The sequence below is a fragment of the Microcebus murinus genome, chromosome 26 (assembly GCF_040939455.1).
Source record: "Microcebus murinus isolate Inina chromosome 26, M.murinus_Inina_mat1.0, whole genome shotgun sequence".
NCBI lineage: Eukaryota > Metazoa > Chordata > Mammalia > Primates > Cheirogaleidae > Microcebus > Microcebus murinus.
In genome coordinates, this window is record NC_134129.1 from 3,840,126 (window position 1) to 3,860,353 (window position 20,228).

The 20,228-nt window shown below is 38.7% G+C and overlaps 1 protein-coding gene across 1 annotated transcript in view; it reads left to right on the plus strand.

Moving 5' to 3' along the window:
- The window catches only part of GC (GC vitamin D binding protein), a 51,745-nt gene that overhangs the window by 14,210 nt on the left and 17,307 nt on the right, over positions 1-20,228 (plus strand). Inside the window, exons 2-6 of the mRNA XM_012761762.3 lie at positions 232-301; positions 890-1,022; positions 17,151-17,362; positions 18,559-18,691; positions 18,998-19,092. Of these exons, the coding sequence (XP_012617216.3) occupies positions 232-301; positions 890-1,022; positions 17,151-17,362; positions 18,559-18,691; positions 18,998-19,092 (643 nt within the window). The remainder of the gene's footprint in view (positions 1-231; positions 302-889; positions 1,023-17,150; positions 17,363-18,558; positions 18,692-18,997; positions 19,093-20,228) is intronic.

Consider the following 20,228-nt stretch of genomic DNA (forward strand, 5'->3'; position numbering starts at 1 on the left):
AGCTCACTCTCCTCCTTTGTTTTCTACTGTCCGTTACCATAGAATAGCATGCCATTAAATTGTGGTCCATTTTGAAAAAACAGCTAGAAAGACACCCCCAAAATTAAATTGCATATAGATATTGAGATAAATGTTACTTTCACCATAGATCATGTGGAGGATCCCTTTGTACAGACACATTTAATGTAACATTCATTAAAAGATACAAATCTTTCTATTTCTGATTCCTAGGCCGAGATTATGAAAAGGATAAAGTCTGCAAGGAATTCGCCAACCTGGGAAAGGATGACTTCACATCTTTGTAAGTGTGCAGTATCCACTCACTCTCATGGTTACTTGATATTGAACAGAAATGAGTGCGAGGTAACTGGGATTCAGCACAGGGGCTTCAATTGACTTTTGCTAAGATTTTAGAGCTCCAGGATCAATGTAGGTGAGATGTCAGGCAAATGGAGGAAATCCAAAGATTCCAGTTGACCTGTAGTTACTATGGTGTAAGAATTTGTCACCACTAAGTTTGTGAATGCATTAAGAGAGAATAAGCAAGCAGAGTTTTCTAAAGTAAATAAAACTTCAATAGTACTTTTTAGAACTTTGGCAAAAAACAAAGGCAATGAGTTACAGGACAGGTTCATCTGGGGAAGCACAAAAAGATAATACCAGACTAATCTGATGCAGCCCCAAGTCCAATTTCTACTGCTTTACAAGATAAATTTGCTTAGAACAAAAACAACTTTTAAAATAAACCTCATTTTTTCATTGGCCAAATAAGGAAGTAAATGCATGCGATATTCCATTGAATTATACAGATTTCATATTTTAGTGTGCCAAAATGTGAAAAATATTTCAATTCTAATTAATAAATTGGCTTATTCCCCCCCCCCCCCAGATCACTAGTCCTATATAGCAGGAAATTTCCCAGTGGGACATTTGAACAAGTCAGCCAGCTTGTGGAGGAAGTTGTCTCCTTGACGGAAGCCTGCTGTGCAGAAGGGGCTGACCCGGACTGCTACGACTCCAGGGTACGTCAATGTCACTGGCCGTCCTACGGTGGCCCAGGGAGGGAGCCAAAGTGTGTCATGTCTTGGGGAAATTTCAGACAGCAACTCCTAGTTTAGGGGAAACATGAAGCCTATTATTTTTACAGCCCAGGTTTGTTCTAAATAATCAGTCAATTTTACCCATTATTTCTAAAAGATTCTATTTCTACAAGTCATTAAGTAACTTAGTGATTTACTCAATATACATTGCTAGTAAGTAGTGGGCAAGCATAGAAATCCAGATCTGACTAAAAACCGGAGGTTTTTTATCACTACAAATTTGAACCTCTCAAATATCAACTCATGATCTTCTCGAAATAATTCTAATGTATACTGTTCAGTTTCAAAGCCTTCCCCATACCTTTATTATCTGCTAGGACTGGTACCAACTGCCCCAGAAAAATTTAATGTTGGCTTCAAATTATTTGGGGGTTCAAAAGTTGCCCTATATGTGTACTCAGTTCTAAATTTTCTCCCCTATAGTACTTATGCAGAAATGAAAATGTTGAAATAATAGGGTTTGAGAGATAGACAGTAGCTGGAAAAGGTAAAATCTCAAGAGCTTCAGTAATTTACGAATACAGTCATCAGGCCTGATGAAAATGACATTTGGATGCATTTTAATAAAGTTTTCTACAAACAAATCCATCTCCCTGCCTACAGCAGTTATCCTACAGAAACAATACTCCAAAGATATGATTAGAATAGATTCTACTTGGTGAATATTCTTACCATTGATTGCTTTATCTAGCCCTTATCTCATCTCAGAAATATATTTTGGATTATAATTTTCTTCCACCACCAAGTTCATAAATACCTGTTATTTGAACTTGACCTTCTGCACCACCTTAAACTAAGCAAGCATCAAACTATCAACTATGGTCAAAATAGCGAAGCATATTTTCATGTTATTCCATATATTTGCTAATGATCTGTATCTATAATCCTGGAGCTTAAGAGAATAGACATATCACTGACATTTTTTGCATACACCCTCTTTTTCTCCTTGCTTATTCAAAACATTTTTGAAATGTGTTGTGTTGACACTTTTTCTTTTACAACCTTTTTATTTTTTATTTGAAAGGAGATAATTTTTAAAAGGAAATGCAGAAAGACTGACAGGAAAAGAAGAGAAAAGGAAAAGGAGATTGGCTAAAAAAAAAAAAGCGATAAAGATGTAAAAAGAAAGTTTAATTCTTAAGTTCTGAGAATCTAAGGAAATTAGGTATAGAAGAGGAAAAGAAATTGGCTTGCATATCTAATTCATCACATTACCTTCATTCACTGATTGGAAAAATTTTTAGAAGTTTTCCCATAAAAAATGACTAATGGGGACAGGGGCAAGATGGCTGACTAGAGACATCACTGGCCGGACCGTCCCCGAGGATAGGTAGTGACTCAGATAAAGGAGAGGGGAGAGAAGACTCAGCTCAGGTGTAGTTCACAGAGAGACATGCAGGAGCTTGCTAGGGACCTCACGGAGGAAAATTGTGAAGCAGAGAAGGAAGAACATAAAAGAAAAATATATTGGTAAGGATCAAACCCAGAGAGGCTTGGAGCCAATTGAAGGGGTAAGGGGGATCCCTCTCTCCCACCCACATGCCTTCAGTGACAGCAGGCTACCAAGTTTCTTGGAGGCTTTTCCACCCCGGTGAGCCCAAGCACTGTAGTAAACACGGAATAGTTGGGAGAACTTGCATGATCCCAGGGCTAGACATCCCGTGCTGGGTTCTCTTCCAAGGAAAGTGACCCGAGAGGCCAGAGAGCTGATTTTTTCCATTCAGACACTGTCCTGCTACCACCCCTCCCCAATCCACTGCAACTGGGAAGGTAGCTTAGAGCCAAGAGTTTAGCCAGCAGCAGCCTGGCAGATGCAGTGATCTGCGAAAGTGCCCATCCTCGCCACAGGAGACCCACCCTGTTGGATTATGGTGAGTCCTCTAGCAAGGAAGAGCCCAGATCCTGGAGTCACAGCAACCAAGTGTGACACATTCAAGTGCTCAGGCTGAACAAGAACTGCAGCCTCTGCCTCATCCATGGCTACCCAGAAAGCAGTTTGAGGCGAGAATTTGGCCAGCAGCTGCCTCTCTCAAGCCGGCACATAATCCAGGCTGAGGTTTCCACAGAGAGCAGGGCCCACGCCTCTTCCCTAGAGGAGCTGCAGTGGCCCCAGAGTGCCCAATCTGGGAGCTCCCTGCCTACGGGCATTCGGCTGGAATGCACACCTTCACATCAAATGTGCAGACCAAACCCTATGCCCCCCAAACCCATTGTCTACCAGAAAACCCCAAATGGGTTGCTGGTAGACATGGGAGGAGGTTTAAGAGTGATGAGGGAGTCCATGTGGACAGAGATGATGAGAAAATACTGGGGGTCCAAGACCTGGGAGAGCACCTAGTCCGTCCCCCGCAGGAAAGCCACCCTGTTGGACAAGGGTGGGTTCTCTGGCAGGGAAGATCCCAGCCCAGTGCCAAAGCATCCAAGCAATCTGCCCACCCCTATGAACAGCCCTCAGGGTCTAGAGAGCCTGCCCTGACTTTCCTCCCAGTGGCTCACTCTAGCAGCCAGAAAAGCAACCTCTGAACCCTGCCAAGACTTTCAAAGCCTTCCAGACTCATGCAACCTAACCATGCATGCAAGCTAACCATGCTTTGCCTTGTTCCTCCACCTACCTTTTCGGTGATGGAGATAACAGAACCTCCTGGGAGCTACAGAGCCCCTCCCAAAGCCTGGGGCATTCAAGTGCTCCACCTTAGGGACTAGAGTTTACCACAGACATAGTGAGCACCCCAAGGGCAACTCAGGACCAATATGCTTCTCTCTGGCATGGTCAGCAGTTGATCGTCAGGAACTAGAGGAAAGGCCCACAGGCGTGATCCCATAGTCCCAGGTCTTAATTGTGTTGCTGAGGGGACTGGATGGGAGATTTGTGAACTAGAGTCTCACCCACAAGCACCACCTACTGTCTCAGAGATTAAACTGGGTGTAACAACAATTCACAAAGTTAACCACTTCAGTACAGTGCTCACCAGCTGTGAAACCTTGCCCACAGCTGGCACTCATAGTCCACAAGATAGTTTGTGCTATGTACTGACAACAAACCTGTTTTGCTCTTGTGTGATGACGAAAGCTTTGAAGTACTGAAAGCTTGTTTTACTTTACAGGCAGCTTTACTTGTAATGTAAATCAGAATAGGTAACATATACATATATGGTTTTATTATATTATTTTTAAATGTTCACAATTTTATTTTGATAAATGAAAAATTAGAAAAGTCATTTCACGGCTATTGACTAAAGTCGATGCTCAGCTGTGTACATTCATCTGTGGCTATTGACTATAGTCGACATTCATACCAAAGTGGTTAAGAAGACAGGGCTGGGAAAAGAGAAAGATTTCAAAGACCTCCATCCTCCTTCATCAAAGAGAGACAGGGAATCTGCCCACTCATATAGCTCACCACTTCTACAGCCTACAAACAACTAACAACTGAGAAAACCGCCACACTAAGGATATCTATAACCAAGGAACCCATCCAGAACCTACATCACCATCAAAGCACCCACAAGCAAAGCCAAAGGTTCTTACCTAACATATGCTACAAATATACACATATGAGTGAGGGAAGGAGAAAAAACCCTATCTAAATAAAAGAAAATCCCAAAATAAGAAGCAACAGCTGCTCCCAATGAGAAGAAAGGAACTCCAGCAAAGGAACAAAGGAACTCCAGATCTACGAAGAATCAAAATGAAAGGACAACCCCTAAGGAGAACAATACCAATGGACACCAATCAAAATGAAAATATTCAAATGAAAGATAAAGAATTCCAAATATGGATTATAAGGAAGATCAACAAAATTCAAGAGGAAATGGAAAATCAATGTAAAGAAACCAGAAAACCAATTCAGAAGATGAATGAAAAGTTCACTAGAGAGGTCAACATATTTTTAAAAAACAGATAGAACTTTTGAAAATGAAAAATTCATTTAAGGAAATACAAAACCTAATGGAAAGCTTATAGAATAGACTAGACCAGGCAGAAGAAAGAATCTCAGAGAGTAAAGAGAACTCTTTTGAATTAACTCAATCAGTCAGAAATAAAGAACAGACATTTAAGAGAAATAAACAAAACCGTGTTTCTTGTAAGAAATACGGGATTATATAAAATGGCCAAATATCAGAATCATAGGCATCCTTGAGGTTAAAGGAGAACACAAAAGGGCTTGAAACCCTATTTGAAAGAATAATTCAGGAAAACTTGCCTGTCTTGCCAGAGATTTAGATATCCCAGTGCAGGAAATTCAATGAACACCTGACAGATTCACTGCAAAGAGATACGTAGTCATCAGACTGGCCAAAGTCAACACAAAAGAGGAACTGCTGCAACCCATAAGGCAAAAAACTGTAGTGACAAAGGAAAACCCATCAAGCTAATTACAGACTTCTCAGTGGAGTCCTTACAATCCAGAAGGGATTGAGGCTCCTTCTTCAGTCTTCTTAAACAGGACAATTGCCAGCCTAGAATTTTATATCCTGCAAAACTAAGTTTCATATATGAAGGAAAAATAAAACCTTTTCCAGATAATCAATCACTGAAGGAATTTGTCAAGACCAGACCTGCTCTGTAGGAAATGTTTAGAACCGCATTCTACATGCAACAGCACAATATCACCCACCAGAGTAAAACCATCCAAAAGCTAAAGTTCACAGCTCATATAAAGCAGTAGTACAATAGATAAAACAAAGCAATAAGCTACTGCCCAACAGGATGAACAGAATAGCATCCTACATATCAATATTATCAATCAACATGAATGGTTTGAATTTCCTACACAAGAGACACAGGCTGGCTGAATGAATAAAAAAAAAACAAGCCAAGTATTTGTTATCTCCAGAAAATACATTTAACCCACAAGGACTCTTACAAAGACAAGGTAAAGGGATGGAAAAAAAATCCATGCAAATGGAAACAAAAAGAAAGCAGATGTAGCCATTCTCATAACAGATAAAATTGACTTTAAATCAACAATAGTAAAGAAAGACAAGCATGGTCATTATATTATTGTAAAGGGAGCAATTCAATAATAAGATATTACAATCCTAAATATTTATACACCTAATACAGGAGTGCCCAGATTCATAAAGCAAATGCCACTAGATCTAAGCAGATAAACAGAAATATCATCATTTCCAGGGATGTCAACACTCCACTGACAGAACTGGACAGATAATCCAAGCAGAAAATAAAGAAACACGGGATTTAAATGGGACTAACAAATGTGGCTAACATATATTTACAGAACATTTTACCCTAAAACTACTGAATATACATTCTTCATATCAGCACATAGAACACTCTCTAAGATTGATAATATTTTAGGCCACAAAACATGTCTCAACAAATTAAAAAAATAGAAATAATATCATGTATCTTCTTAGACCACAGGGTAATAAAACTAGAAATCAACTCCAAGAGAAACACTCAATTCTACACAAAGTCATAGAAACTAAACAACCTATTGCTAAATGATAATCAGGTCAAGGAGGAAATTAAGATGGAAATCGAAATATTCTTTGAACTAAATGATAAAGGGGACACATATTATCAAAATCTGTCAGATACAGCTAAAACAATTCTGTGAGAAAAATTCATAGCCATAAATGCCTACATCCAAAAGACAGAAAGATCACAAATCAATAATATAATGAATCATCTCAAGGAACTGAAAAAGGATGAGCAGACCAAACCCCAAACCAGCAAAAGAAAACAAATAACTAAGGTCATAGCAGAACTAAATGAAATCAAAAACAAGAAAATTATACAGAAGATCAATAAAACAAAAAGTTGGTCCTTTGAAAAGATAAACTAAATTGATAAACCTCTTGCTAGATTAACCAGAAATAGAAGATAAAGGAGCCAAATAAGCTCAATCAGAAATGAAAAAGGAGATAGTACAACAGATATCAAAAAATATATAAAATATCATCTATGGATACTATGAAACTTTCTATGTACATAAACTTGAAAACATATATGAAATAGAAAAATTCCTGGAAATACACAGCCTCACAAGATTCAATTGGGAAGATATAGAGCTCCTGAACAGACTAAGCAACAAGATTGAAGCAGTCATAAAAAAATCGTCAAAAAACAAAACAAAACAAAAAGAAAACCCTGGATCAGATGGATTCACAGACAAATTTTATCAGACCTACAAAGAAGAGTTGGTACCTATTCTGCAGAAATTATTCCATAACATCAAAAAGAATGGAATCATTCCCAATTCATTCTACAAAGCTGGTATCACTTTGATACCAAAGCAGGAAAGGCTACAACAGAAAAAGAAAGGATACAACAGAAAAAGAAAGCTATAGACCAATATCCCTTATTAACATAGATGTACAAATCCTCAATAAAATACTAGCAAACTGAATTCAACAGCACATCAAAAAAATAATCCACCATGACCCAGTGGGCTTCATTCCAGGGATATAAGGATGGTCCAACTTATATAAATCAATAAATGTAACTCTCCACATAAACAGGAGCCAAAACAAAGATCATATGATCATCTCAATCGATGCAGAAAAAGCAGTCTACAAAATTCAGCACTGTTTAATGATAAAAACTCTCAATAAACTAAGCATAGAAGGAATATATCTCAAAATTATAAAAGCCATATAGGACAAACCCACAGCCATCACGATATGGAATGGCAAAAGGTTGAAAGCATTCCCACTAGGAACTGGAACAAGACAAGTGTAGAAACTGTCACCACTTCTATTCAACATAGTGCTAGAAGTCCTAGCCAGAGCAATCAGGCAAGAGAAAGAAATAAAGGATATCTAAATCAGGAAAGAGGAGGTCAAACTATCACTTTTTGCAGACAATATGATCTTATATCTAGGAAACGCCAAAGATTCCACCAAGAGACTCCTGGAATTAATAAATAAATTTAGCAAAGTCTCAGGTTATGAAATCACTGTACATAAATCAGTAGCATTCTAATACACCAATAACATTCAACCAGAGAGTGAAATCAAAGACTCAATACCATTCACAATTTCTACAAAGAAAATAAAATACCTAGGAATATACTTAACCAAGGAAGTGAAAGATATCTACAAAGAGAACTATGAAACACTGAGGAAAGAAATCACAGATGATACAAACAAGTGGAAAAACATATCATGCTCGTGGATCAATAGAATAAACATTATTAAAATGTCCATACTACCCAAAATGATGTACAGATTCAATGAAATCCCCATCGAAATACAAACATCATATTTCACAGATCTAGAAAAAATAATTCTATACTTTGTGTGGAGCCAGAAAAGCAGCAAAATAGCCAAATCAATCTTAAGCAAAAGGAACAAATCAAGAGGCATCAGACATTTCCAGACTTCAAACTATAATAGAAAGCCATAGTAACCAAAAAGCATTGTATTGGCACAAAAATAGACATTGGTTTATGGAACAGAACAGAAAATCCCGATATAAAAGCATCCACATATAGCCAACTGATTGTCAACAAAGCAGGCAACAATATACACTGGGGAAAAGAATCCCTATTCAATAAATGGTGCTGAGAAAATTGGATAGTCAAGTGCAGAAGAATGAAACAGGGTCCATATCTCTCCCATTCACAAAAATTAACTTAAGGTGTATAAAGGATTTAAATGTAATGCATGAAACCATAAGAATTCTAGAAGAAAATGTGAGAAAAACTCTTCTAGATGTTGGCCTAGGCAAAGAATTCATGAAGCAAAGGAAATCACAGCAACAATGAAAATAAATAAAAGGTACTGGATTAAATTAAAAAGCTTCTGCACAACCAAGGAAATAATTGAGAGCAAAGAGACAACCTACAAATTGGGAGAGAATATTTACAAGCTATACATCCAATAAAGAACTAATAACCAGAATCTACAAAGAACTCAAAAATATCACCAAGGAAAAATAAATCAAACAAGCCCATTAAAAAGTGGGCAAAAGATAATTCAGAAAATGGCGGAGTAAAGGTAACCCCCCGGACTCCTGCTCCCAGAGAATGAGGCAGAGATCTTGGTCTCCTACACGAGAGTGGATCTCCCCACTACAAGGACAGCATTGAGAATCCACAGAGGTTCAGCCGGGGACTCTCATAAAAGGAAAAACAAGGTGATCAGAGATAAGATCGTGTTCTCTGGAGAATGAAAAACAAACAATAGGGCACGTGGGAAGGCGCTGGCCCACCAGGCCAGGGGGTGAAGTGGGCTCAGACCCACAGGAGAACTCCTTGCTGCCCCATCGACCTCCACACCCACCCAGCCAGGGACCTGTCTGAAACTGGTAAAATCACAGCAGAAAAGGGTGCTGGAGAATGCAGTCAATGGTGGAAAACACCGTGAACTCCCCTGAGCCCTGTGCTAGGACAGCTCCAAGATGGGAGGAAACGGAACTGAGCTGATAGGGGAGGCAGTTAGATACTGTAACCAGCAGAGCCAGCCCTACAGAGCTGCTCACTGAGTCGGGGACTCTAAGCTGTAACTGCCTCCGGTGAATAAGACTGCACAGGGGGGTCAGTAAGAGCGAGGGCTGTGGCTGAACAGGTGGTCGGGCAGGCAGCATAGAAGAGCCTACAGGGTGTCCTGATGACCCAGACTCCCAACCCAGCACCTGCCACACCCTAAACAGACGCCCCCAGTGCTGGTGCCCTGAGAGTGGGCAAGCAGTCACCATCGAGGGGGTCCACAGCCCAGCCATCATACGGTGAGGCAGGCAAGCCCCCATCCAGTGCCCAGCCTAGAGTCTCTCCTGGCAAATTCCACCCCTACACAATCTGCGATCAGCTCGCCAGGCCTGGCTCAATCAACAAACTGCTGAGATAACTAGCGCCAACGGGAGCCACAGCCACTGGGGTGCGGGGATGCAGGGCAGACTGGGGAGCTACTTCCTCCCCCCAGCCTGCATCTCTCCTGCTGAAGTGGTAGGCTCCACCCCTGGAGGTGGGGCGAGACAAGAAAACCCACTCTCCCCCAGATCTAGGGAGAACCCGGTAGGCCTGTGCAGTGTGTAAGAACACAGTCTTTTAGCAAGGTCACCCAGTGGATAAAAAGCTGGGGCAGGATCTCCTCCCCAGTCAGGGGTAGGCTCCACAAGTAACTACCCCCATCAGGGGAAGCTTCCAAGTGTGATGGAAGAGCTCCGCCCAGTGGCTGATCAAGAAACTACAGAAGAGAGGATGCCTGAGCTCCAGCAATTGATCCAGGTGGGGAGACCCCAGCGTAAAATCTCTGGTAATTCAAAAAATCAAACCGAAAATACTCCCCCTAGGAGATACACCAGCTCTCAAGAAACAGAGACTGAACAAACCCAAAACACTAAAATGAGAGAAGAAGAATTCCAAAATTGGATTGTAAGAAAGCTCAATGATATGCAAGAAAAAATGGATAACCGACACAAGGAAATTACAAAGAAGATACAGGATTTGGAACAAAGATTCACTAAGGACATCAAGATTTTGAAGAAGAATCAATCCGATATCCTGGAAATGAAGAATGTATCCAGGGAAATTCAAAACACAGTGGAAAGCCTCAAAATTAGGGTGGACCAAACAGAAGAAAGAATCTCAGAGATTGAAGACAACACATTCAAATCAAATAAATTAATCACAGAGTCAGAGCAGAAAAATAAGAGACATGAGCAAAGCTTATAAGAATTGTGGGATTATATGAAAAAAAAATAACCTGCAGATCCACTGGATTCCAGAGAAGGAAGAAGAAAAAACCCAAGGGTGAATAAGCTATTTGAAGAAATAATTGAGGAAAATTTCCCAGGTCTAACCAGTAACCTAGAATTAGAAATATAAGAGGCCAAAAGGACTCCTGGGAGATACAATGCAAACAAGAAAACACCATGGCATGTAGTCATCAGACTGACCAAAATATCAACAAAAGAGACCCTCCTACAAGCTGTAAGGCAAAAGAAGCAAGTTACATAAAAAGAAAAACCGATCCAAATAACGCCAGATTTCTCAACTGAAACAATACAAGCAAGGAGAGACTGGGGCCCCATTCTCACTCCTTTGAAAACAAAATAACGCCCAGCCTAGAATCTTGTACCCTGCAAAACTAAGCTTTACATATGAAGGAGAAATTAAGACATTCTCAGATAAGCAAAGTCTCAGAGAATTCACCAAGACAAGACCAGCCCTACAAGAACTACTCAAAACAGTGTTACACACGGAACACCATAATAAAAACTCATGAATATAAAAACAACCAAAATCCAAAGATTAAAGGCCAGATATTACAATGGCTTAAGAGAGAAATCAAAGCAACAACATCCAACCCAACAGAATGAACAGTAATCTACCTTAGCTATCAGTTCTCTCAATAAACGTGAATGGCTTAAACTCTCCACTCAAGAGACATAGGCTGGCTGAATAGATAAGAAAACACAGGCCAAGTATATGCTGTTTTCAGGAAACACATCTAACCTGCAAGGATGCATATAGACTAAAAGTAAAGGGGTGGAAAACAATATTTCAAGCAAACGGAAACCAAAAGCAAGCAGAAGCCAAAGGAAGGCTGACATGGCAGTTCTAATCTCTGTAGTTTTCAAACCAACAAAAGTAGTGAAAGACAAAGATGGTCATTATATAATGGTGAAGGGCACAGTTCAACAAGAGACTATAACTTTAAATATATATGCACCCAACTTAGGTGCACCCAGATTCATAAAGCAAACCGTACTGGATCTAAGCAAATTAATTAACAGCAACTCCATAATTACCAGAGATTTCAACACCCCACACAGGACAGGATCTTCCAAACAGAAAATTAATTAAAAAAAATAAATAATGGACTTAAACAAAACTAGAACAATTGGGTCTGACTGACATTTAGAGGACATTCTACCCCAAATCCACTGAATATACGTTCTTCTCATCAGCTCACGGGACATTCTCTAAGACTGACCATATCCTAGGACACAAAGTAAGCCACAAGAAATGTAAAAAATAGAAATCACACCATGTATCTTCTCAGATCACATTGGAATAAAAGTAGAAATCAACTGTAACAGAAGCTCACATTTCTACACAAAAACGTGGAAATTCAACAACCTCCTACTAAATGATTACTTCATAAATGAAGAAATCAAGATGGAAATAAAAAAATTCTTTGAAAAAAATGACAATGGAGAGACAAGTTATCAAATCCTCTGGGACACAGCTAAAGCACTACTAAGAGGAAAGTTTATCTCCATAAATGCCTATAACCAAAAGTCGAAAAGATCACAAATAGACAATCTAATGAAATGACTCAAAGAGCTGGAAAAAGAACAGACCAACCCCAAACCCAGCAGAAGAAGTGAAACTAACCAAATCAAATCAGATCTGTCAAATGAAATTGACAACAGGGAAGCTATACAGGAGATTAATAAAACAAAAGGTTGGTTCTTTGAAAAAATAAAATTGACACACCATTGGCTAGACTAATGAAAAGCAGAAAAGAGAAATTTCTAATAAGCTCCATCAGGAACAAAAAAGGAGATATCACAGCTGATCCTAAGGAGATACAGGATATAATCTATGAATACTACAAAAACCTTTATGCACACAAACTGGAAAATGTGGAGGAAATGGACAAATTTCTAGAAACACACAGCCTCCTTAGGCTCAACCAGGAAGAAATAGAATTCCCGAACAGACCAATATCAAGAGCCAAAATGGAAACAGCAATTAAAAATCTCCCCAAAAAGAAAAGTCCCAGCCCAGATAGTTTCACACCCAAATTCTACCACACTTACAAAGAAAAACTGGTGCCTATCTTGCAGAAATTATTCCACAACATTGAGAAGAATGGAAATCTCTCCAACACCTTTTATGAAGCGAATATTACTCTGATACCAAAACCAGGAAAGGATGCAACAAAAAAGAAAACTACAGACCAATATCCCTAATGAATATAGATGCAAAAATTTTCAACAAAATCCTAGCTAACCGAATCCAGACGCTTATCAAAAAAATAATCCATCACAACCAAGTGGGCTTCATCCCAGGGATGCAGGGATGGTTCAACATACGTAAATCTATAAATGCAATTCACCACATAAACAGAAGCAAAAACAAAGACCACATGATTCTTTCAATAGATGCAGAAAAAGCTTTTGTCAAAATTCAACACCCTTTCATGATACGAACACATAATAAAATAGGCATAGAAGGAACATACCTAAAAATGATACAAGCCATATATGACAGACCCATACCCAACATCATACTGAATGGGGAAAAATTGAAAGCATTTCCACCCACTTAGAACTGGAACCAGACAAGGCTTCCCACTATCTCAACTTCTATTCAACATAGTGCTGGAAGTCCCGACTACAGCAATCAGACAGGAAAGTGGAATTAAAGGTATCCAAATAGGGGCAGAAGAGATCAAACTTTCACTGTTTGCTGATGATATGATATTATATTTAGAAAACCCCAAAGATTCAACCAAGAAACTCCTGGAAATCCTGATAAATTTAGTAAAGTCTCAGGATACAAAATCAATACACAGAAATCAGAGGCATCCATATATGCCAACAACAATCAAATTGAGAACCAAATCAAAGGCTCAATTCCATTCACAATAGCAACAAAGAAAATAAAGTACCTAGGAATATACTTAACCAAGGAGGTAAAAGACCTCTACAGGGAGAACTATGAAACACTGAGGAAGGAAATGGCAGAGGATGTAAACAGATGGAAATCCATACCATGCTCGTGGGGTAGCAGACTCAACATCATTAAAATGTCTATACTACCCAAACTGATCTATAGATTCAATGCAATACCTATTCAATGCAATGAATACAGATTCAATACAATCCCATCATCATTTTTCACAGATATAGAAAAAATAATTTTATGCTTCATTTGGAACCAGAGAAGACCCCAAATATCAAAAGCAATTCTAGGCAATAAAAACAAAATGGGAGGTATTTGCCAAATATCAAACTATACTACAAAGCTGTAGTAATTAAATCAATATGGTATTGGCACAAAAATAGGAATATTGACCAGTGGAAAATATCTGAGAATCCTGATATAAAACCATCCTCCTATAGCCATCTAATCTTTGACAAAGCAAACAAAAACATACACTGGGGAAAAGAATCCCTTTTCAATAAATGGTGTTGGGAAAAATGAATGTCCACTTGTAGAAGGCTGAAACAGGACCCACACCTTTCACCTCTCACAAAAACCAACTCATGCTGGATAACAGACTTAAACCTAAGGTATGAAACTAATAGAATTCTAGAGGAAAATATTGGAAACACTCTCCTAGACATCGGCCTTGGCAAAGAATTTATGAAGAAGTCCCCAAAGGCAATCACAGCAGCAACAAAAATAAATAAATGGGACATGATCAAACTACAAAGCTTCTGCACAGCCAAAGAAACAGTCATGAAAGTAAACAGACAACCTACAGAATAGGAGAAAATTTTTGCATCCTACGCATCTCATAAGGGGCTGATAACTAGAATATACTTAGAACTCATGAAAAACAGCAAGAAAAAAAATCAAACAACCCTATCAAAAAGTGGGCAAAGGACTTGAACAGAAACTTTTCTAAAGAATACAGAAGAATGGCCAACTAACATATGAAAAAATGCTCAACATCTCTAATCATCAGGGAAATGCAAATCAGAACCACAATGAGATATCACTTAACCCCAGTGAGAATGGCCTTTATCAAAAAGTCTCCAAACAATAAATGCTGGCGTGGATGCGGAGAGAGTGGAACACTCCTACACTGCTGGTGGGACTGCAAACTAGTTCAACCTCTGTGGAAAGCAATATGGAGATACCTTAAAGCGATACAAGTGGATCTACCATTTGATCCAGCAATCCCATTACTTGGCATCTACCCAAAAGATCCAATGACACTCTACATGGAGTACTATTCAGCTCTAAGAAACAATGGTCATATAGCACATCTTGTATTTTCCTGGTTAGAGCTGGAACCTGTACTACTAAGTGAAGTATACCAAGAATGGAAAAACAAGCACCACATATACTCACCAGCAAACTGGTATTAACTGAGTAGCACCTAAGTGGACACATAGGAACTACAGTAATTGAGTATCGGGCAGGTGGGAGGGGGAGTGGGCGGGTATATACATACATAATGAGTGAGTTGTACACTGTCTTGGGGATGGTCATGCTGGAAACTCAGACTTATGGGGGGAGGAGGAAAGGGTATTATTTGAAATCTTAAAATTTGTACCCCCATAATTTGCTGAAATAAAAAAAAGTGGGCAAAAGACATGAACAGAAGCTTCTCAGAAGATAGACAAATGGCCAAGAAATATATGAAAAAATGCTCAATGTCACTAATCACCAGGAAAATGCAAATCAAAACCACAATGAGCTATCACCTTACCCCAGTCAGAATGGCTTTTATTAAAACATCCAAAAACTATAGATGCCGGCATGGATGCAGAGAGATAGGAATGCACTGTTGGGGGGACTGCAAAATAGTGCAACCTTGATGGAAAACAGTACCCTTTGATCCAGCAATCCCACTACTGTGTATTTACCCAAAGGAAAAGAAGTCATTCTATCAAAAAGACACCTGCACTCGAATGTTTATTGCATCATAATTCACAATTGCATAGATGTGGAGTCAACCCCAGTGCCCATCAATTCATGAGTGGATTAACCAAATGTGGTATATGCATACCATAGAATTCTACTCAACCATGAACAAGGATTTCTTAATGCCTTTGCAACGATTTGGATGGAACTGAAGACCATTATCCCAAGTGATGTACCTAAAGAATGGAAAAACAAACACGATGTATACTATTAAATTGGAACTGATTAGCACACGTGCATAGAGGGAAGTACATCTTAATGGAAATCAAACAAGGGAAGAGGGGGTGGAGAGGATGGGTGACTACCTACCTAACAAGTACAAGGAACACTCTCTGGGTGACAGGCCATATAACCAAAAACATTTGTAACCCTGTAATACTTTAAAGTAAAAAAAAAAAAAAAAAAAAAGATGACTAAGATTTATAAAATAATGGCAAAGTACTTTTTACCATATTTATCCCAAAGTAATTTTTTTCCATGATGACTATTTCTAATTTTTTTTCCTATAGTGACTATTTCTACTCTACTCTATTTCAAATATCAAATTACTTCCAAAAAGAACATTTTATGGCTACAATTGCTTTGATGGTGGCTTGTCTTCCACATGTATCAGAATATCAGTGCTGAGGCAGTAAATTAAAGTGCACCATGGGTTTTAACCCACACTGCACTTGAGAACAAATCTTGAGGCTTTGGGAACAATAGATTTTCAAGGCCCATCTTTGACCTACTCAATCAGAATTTCTAGATTGTGCAACCCAAACATTTCTTATTTTTATGTACTCTGTGAGTGATTTTGATGCAAAAAGCAGGCTCAAGAGCCGTCAGGTAAGAGAATGCAAACATTGTAGAAGACTGAAAGAGTCTAGAATCAAGAATCAGCTCAGTTAATAAAGAGAAGGGAGGAGGGCAGAGGAAGATCCTCATTCTTAAAGGGGTATCTGCAGCAGAAAACAGGTCGGAGATGATACCAGAACCACCATAGAGCTTTTTCAGATGACCCTCTCATCCTCAGAGATGGTAATGTCCCCATGGAGGAACACTGGGCGAGAGGGTAAAGTTCTAGAGGCTGCAGTCAGATAAACACTGTCCATTTATTAATGAAGATTCTATTTTTGTTCTACTCTGAAGAATCACTTATTAGCATAAACAAGACCCTATTTAATCACTTATTAGCATAAATCACTTATTAGCATAAATAAGACCCTATTTAATCACTTATTAGCATAAATCACTTATTAGCATAAACAAGACCCTATTTAATCACTTATTAGCATAAATCACTTATTAGCATAAGTAAGACCCATGTACAACGTGTCATGTTGACAAATCACTGGCTGGAGCCGTTGGCTTAGACAACTGGTTAGCAAGGAGAATTTTCAAACCATTGACTAAGAAGTTACATTGAACGGAGCACTGCGAGCCTAGAAACTTGTGTGTATGTGAGTTTCTTTTTTCTGTCCTTCCAGACCTCAGCGCTGTCCATCAAGTCCTGTGAAAGCGACTCCCCCTTCCCGGTTCACCCAGGCACTGCCGAGTGCTGCACCAAGGAGGGCCTGGAGAGGAAACTCTGCATGGCGGCTCTCAAGCACCCGCCTCAGGAATTTCCTACCTACGTGGAGCCAACCAATGAGGAAATCTGTGAGGCATTCCGGAAAGATCCAAAGGGATTTGCTGCCCAGTAAGCTGCTTTCATCATCAATAGAACTCTAAGGCATAAAATATCAGAAATGAGTCTGGTCTAACCACCTACTTACGCAAACCCCTCTTCTGCAGCAACGTGGACAACTTCCACCCAAGTCACTTGGGTGACTTGACTGTCACCCAAGACAGCCCCACCTCCCTGTTGGTGCTCAGTTTTGTGAAGCCTTTCTGAGAGATGAAATCGACTTCCCCCAACTCCCACCTGCTAGTCCTAGTTCTATGATCTGAAGCAGAATCACTCCAGTCCCCAGTCCGCATGACATATTTTCAAATATTTGACAGCCCCTGTTGTGACTTCTCTTACGCTAGGGATCCTTGCGTACACACGATAGAAGCAAATTTATTGCTGTGCACATTTTAAATCCTTACTTTCTACTAAAGCATAAAAAAGGAACAGCTTTTGTCCTTCACTCCTGTACATCCCCAAAAGCATTTGAGAACGTGACACGCATACTACACAAGTAAACTCGTAACTTTGATATTCTTCATGTTGAACATGCGTGAGGAGCTAGATTATACACTGATTCCTTATGATAGTCTTAGAAGGTCATAAAAACAAATAAAAATAAAAGAAATCCACTTATTATAGTGAAAAAAATAACACATATACAAAAATCAAAGGCAATGTCATTGAAAGTGGTCACAATTTATAAAAATTAGTTGGCTTGCCCATTCCTATACGTTTTCAGGAGAATTTTGCCCAGAATTAGAGTCCTTTTTTAGATCCATAAGGGCATATGTTCCTAAGAATTAAAATGGTTTCTTTTGACAAATAAGTAAACCTGTACATAGCAATTATCTAGAATAATAAACTGAGATAGATAATCAAGGGTAAATCCAGTAATTACATTCATTTTTAATTAATTCAATCAGAAGCTTAATTAATAAGCAGCTCCCGTGAGTGATGCATCTGGCTAGATACTAAGTGAATAAAGGGACAGATGGTCCCTTCTCTCAAGCAGAGTACATGGGAATTTAGGAAAGAATTTATTTTTTAATGAATATATTGATTAAAAGTCACCAGTATTATAACTTTCTCTAAATTCTTAGTGCTTTTTAGGTATTAAAAGTATAAACTAATATAGGATGCAGTCTTCATCCATCAAAAATATTTGTGAAAAATAAACATTTTCCCAGAATTTTTTTTAATCAATCCTATTTTTTCCTCAACAGATTTCTGTATGAATATTCCAGTAATTATGGACAAGCTCCTCTGCCACTTTTAGTCAGTTACACTAAGAGCTATCTCTCCATGGTGGGGTCCTGCTGTACCTCCGCAAGTCCAACTGTATGCTTTCTGAAAGAGGTAGGTCCCATTTTACTTATTACATAGTTATGCTCTATTTTTACTTTTCCTTGTAATGGCGTTCTTTTTAAACAATGGTAGAAGTTGAGATTTTGCAATCAGTACAAGTTTCTAAAATGCGTCCCCTGAATTTTGTTCATGTGAAAATAAACATACCACTTCTGGAAAGGAAATACCAAGAAGCTCCTTTGGTCAGTGTTCATCAAAAAAAATCATGAAATTCATAGTCCCTATTTTTTGCCATTTGTGCATACTGTTTTCAGTGGATCTTGATCATCTGATGAGATTCTCTCACTTGTTTTCTAGAGACTCCAGAGTAAACATTTGTCACTTCTCACCACTCTGTCAAATAGAGTCTGTTCACAATATGCTGCTTATGGGAAGGAGAAATCAAGGCTCAGGTAAAGATTAAGCACTATCACCACGTGTAGATGTTTGGTTCTGCACTATTAAATACTAGAGTATAAACTAAGAAGATGTTTATAATAGGAGGTATAGAATGTAGTCTTATGCCCCAATAATCCTGAAAATATGGCCGAACTCTTTTTTCTTTATGCCACACAAAGTATGAACAATAAGGAAAAAGGCTATGTTGTAAAATATGAGATTTACTTTTACTCAATCTTTTCCATCTACTTGTTATATGGGAAAACTGGTAGGCCATTAGAAAATACTTCCTCTATGTTCATAATAGCATATGTTACAAACACAAAAGCAAAAAAAATATCTTTTTGTTTATCATCTGTTATTTTCCTTGCCCAGTTTCTTCTTGGGATGAGAGCTTCCTGAATTCTTACGTGTTGCGTGAAGCTTTGTGCTACATAGTATACACCTCTTGATCTTCAAAAACAGGCAAATGGCCTGAATAAACAATTCTTCAAAAATTGTACTATTGACCAACAAGCATATGAAAAGATGCTCAACATCACTAATCGTAAGAGAAATACAAACTTAAACCATTAGGATGTTCACTAACAAAAGTACAGAAAATATTATAGAAAATGTTGGTGAGGATGCATAGAAATTGAATGCTTGCACGCTGTAGGTGGGAATGTAAAATAGTGCAACCGTTATGGAAAGTTCCTCAAAAAATTAAAAGTAGAATTACTACATAATCCAGCAATTCTACTTCTGGGTTCATAGCCAAAATAATCTAAAACAGGATCTCAAAGAGACACTTGCACTCCCATGTTCGTTGCAGTATTACTAACAATAGCCAAGAGGTGCAGCAACCCCAATATCTATCAACAGATGAAGGAAAAAAGAAAATGAGGCATATACATACAATGGATAATATGTAGCCTTAGAAAAAGGAAATCCAGCTGAGTGTGATGACAGGGGTCTGTAATCCTAGATACTTGGGAGGCTGAGGCAGGAGTATCCCTTGAGTCCAGGAGTTCAAGACCAGCTTGGGCAGTGATATCATGAGACCCAACTCAAAAATAAAAAAATAAAAAAAAATGAACAAGAAGAAAATCCTATCACATATTACAACATGGATGGACTTTGAGGACATCATGCCAAGTGAAATAAGCCA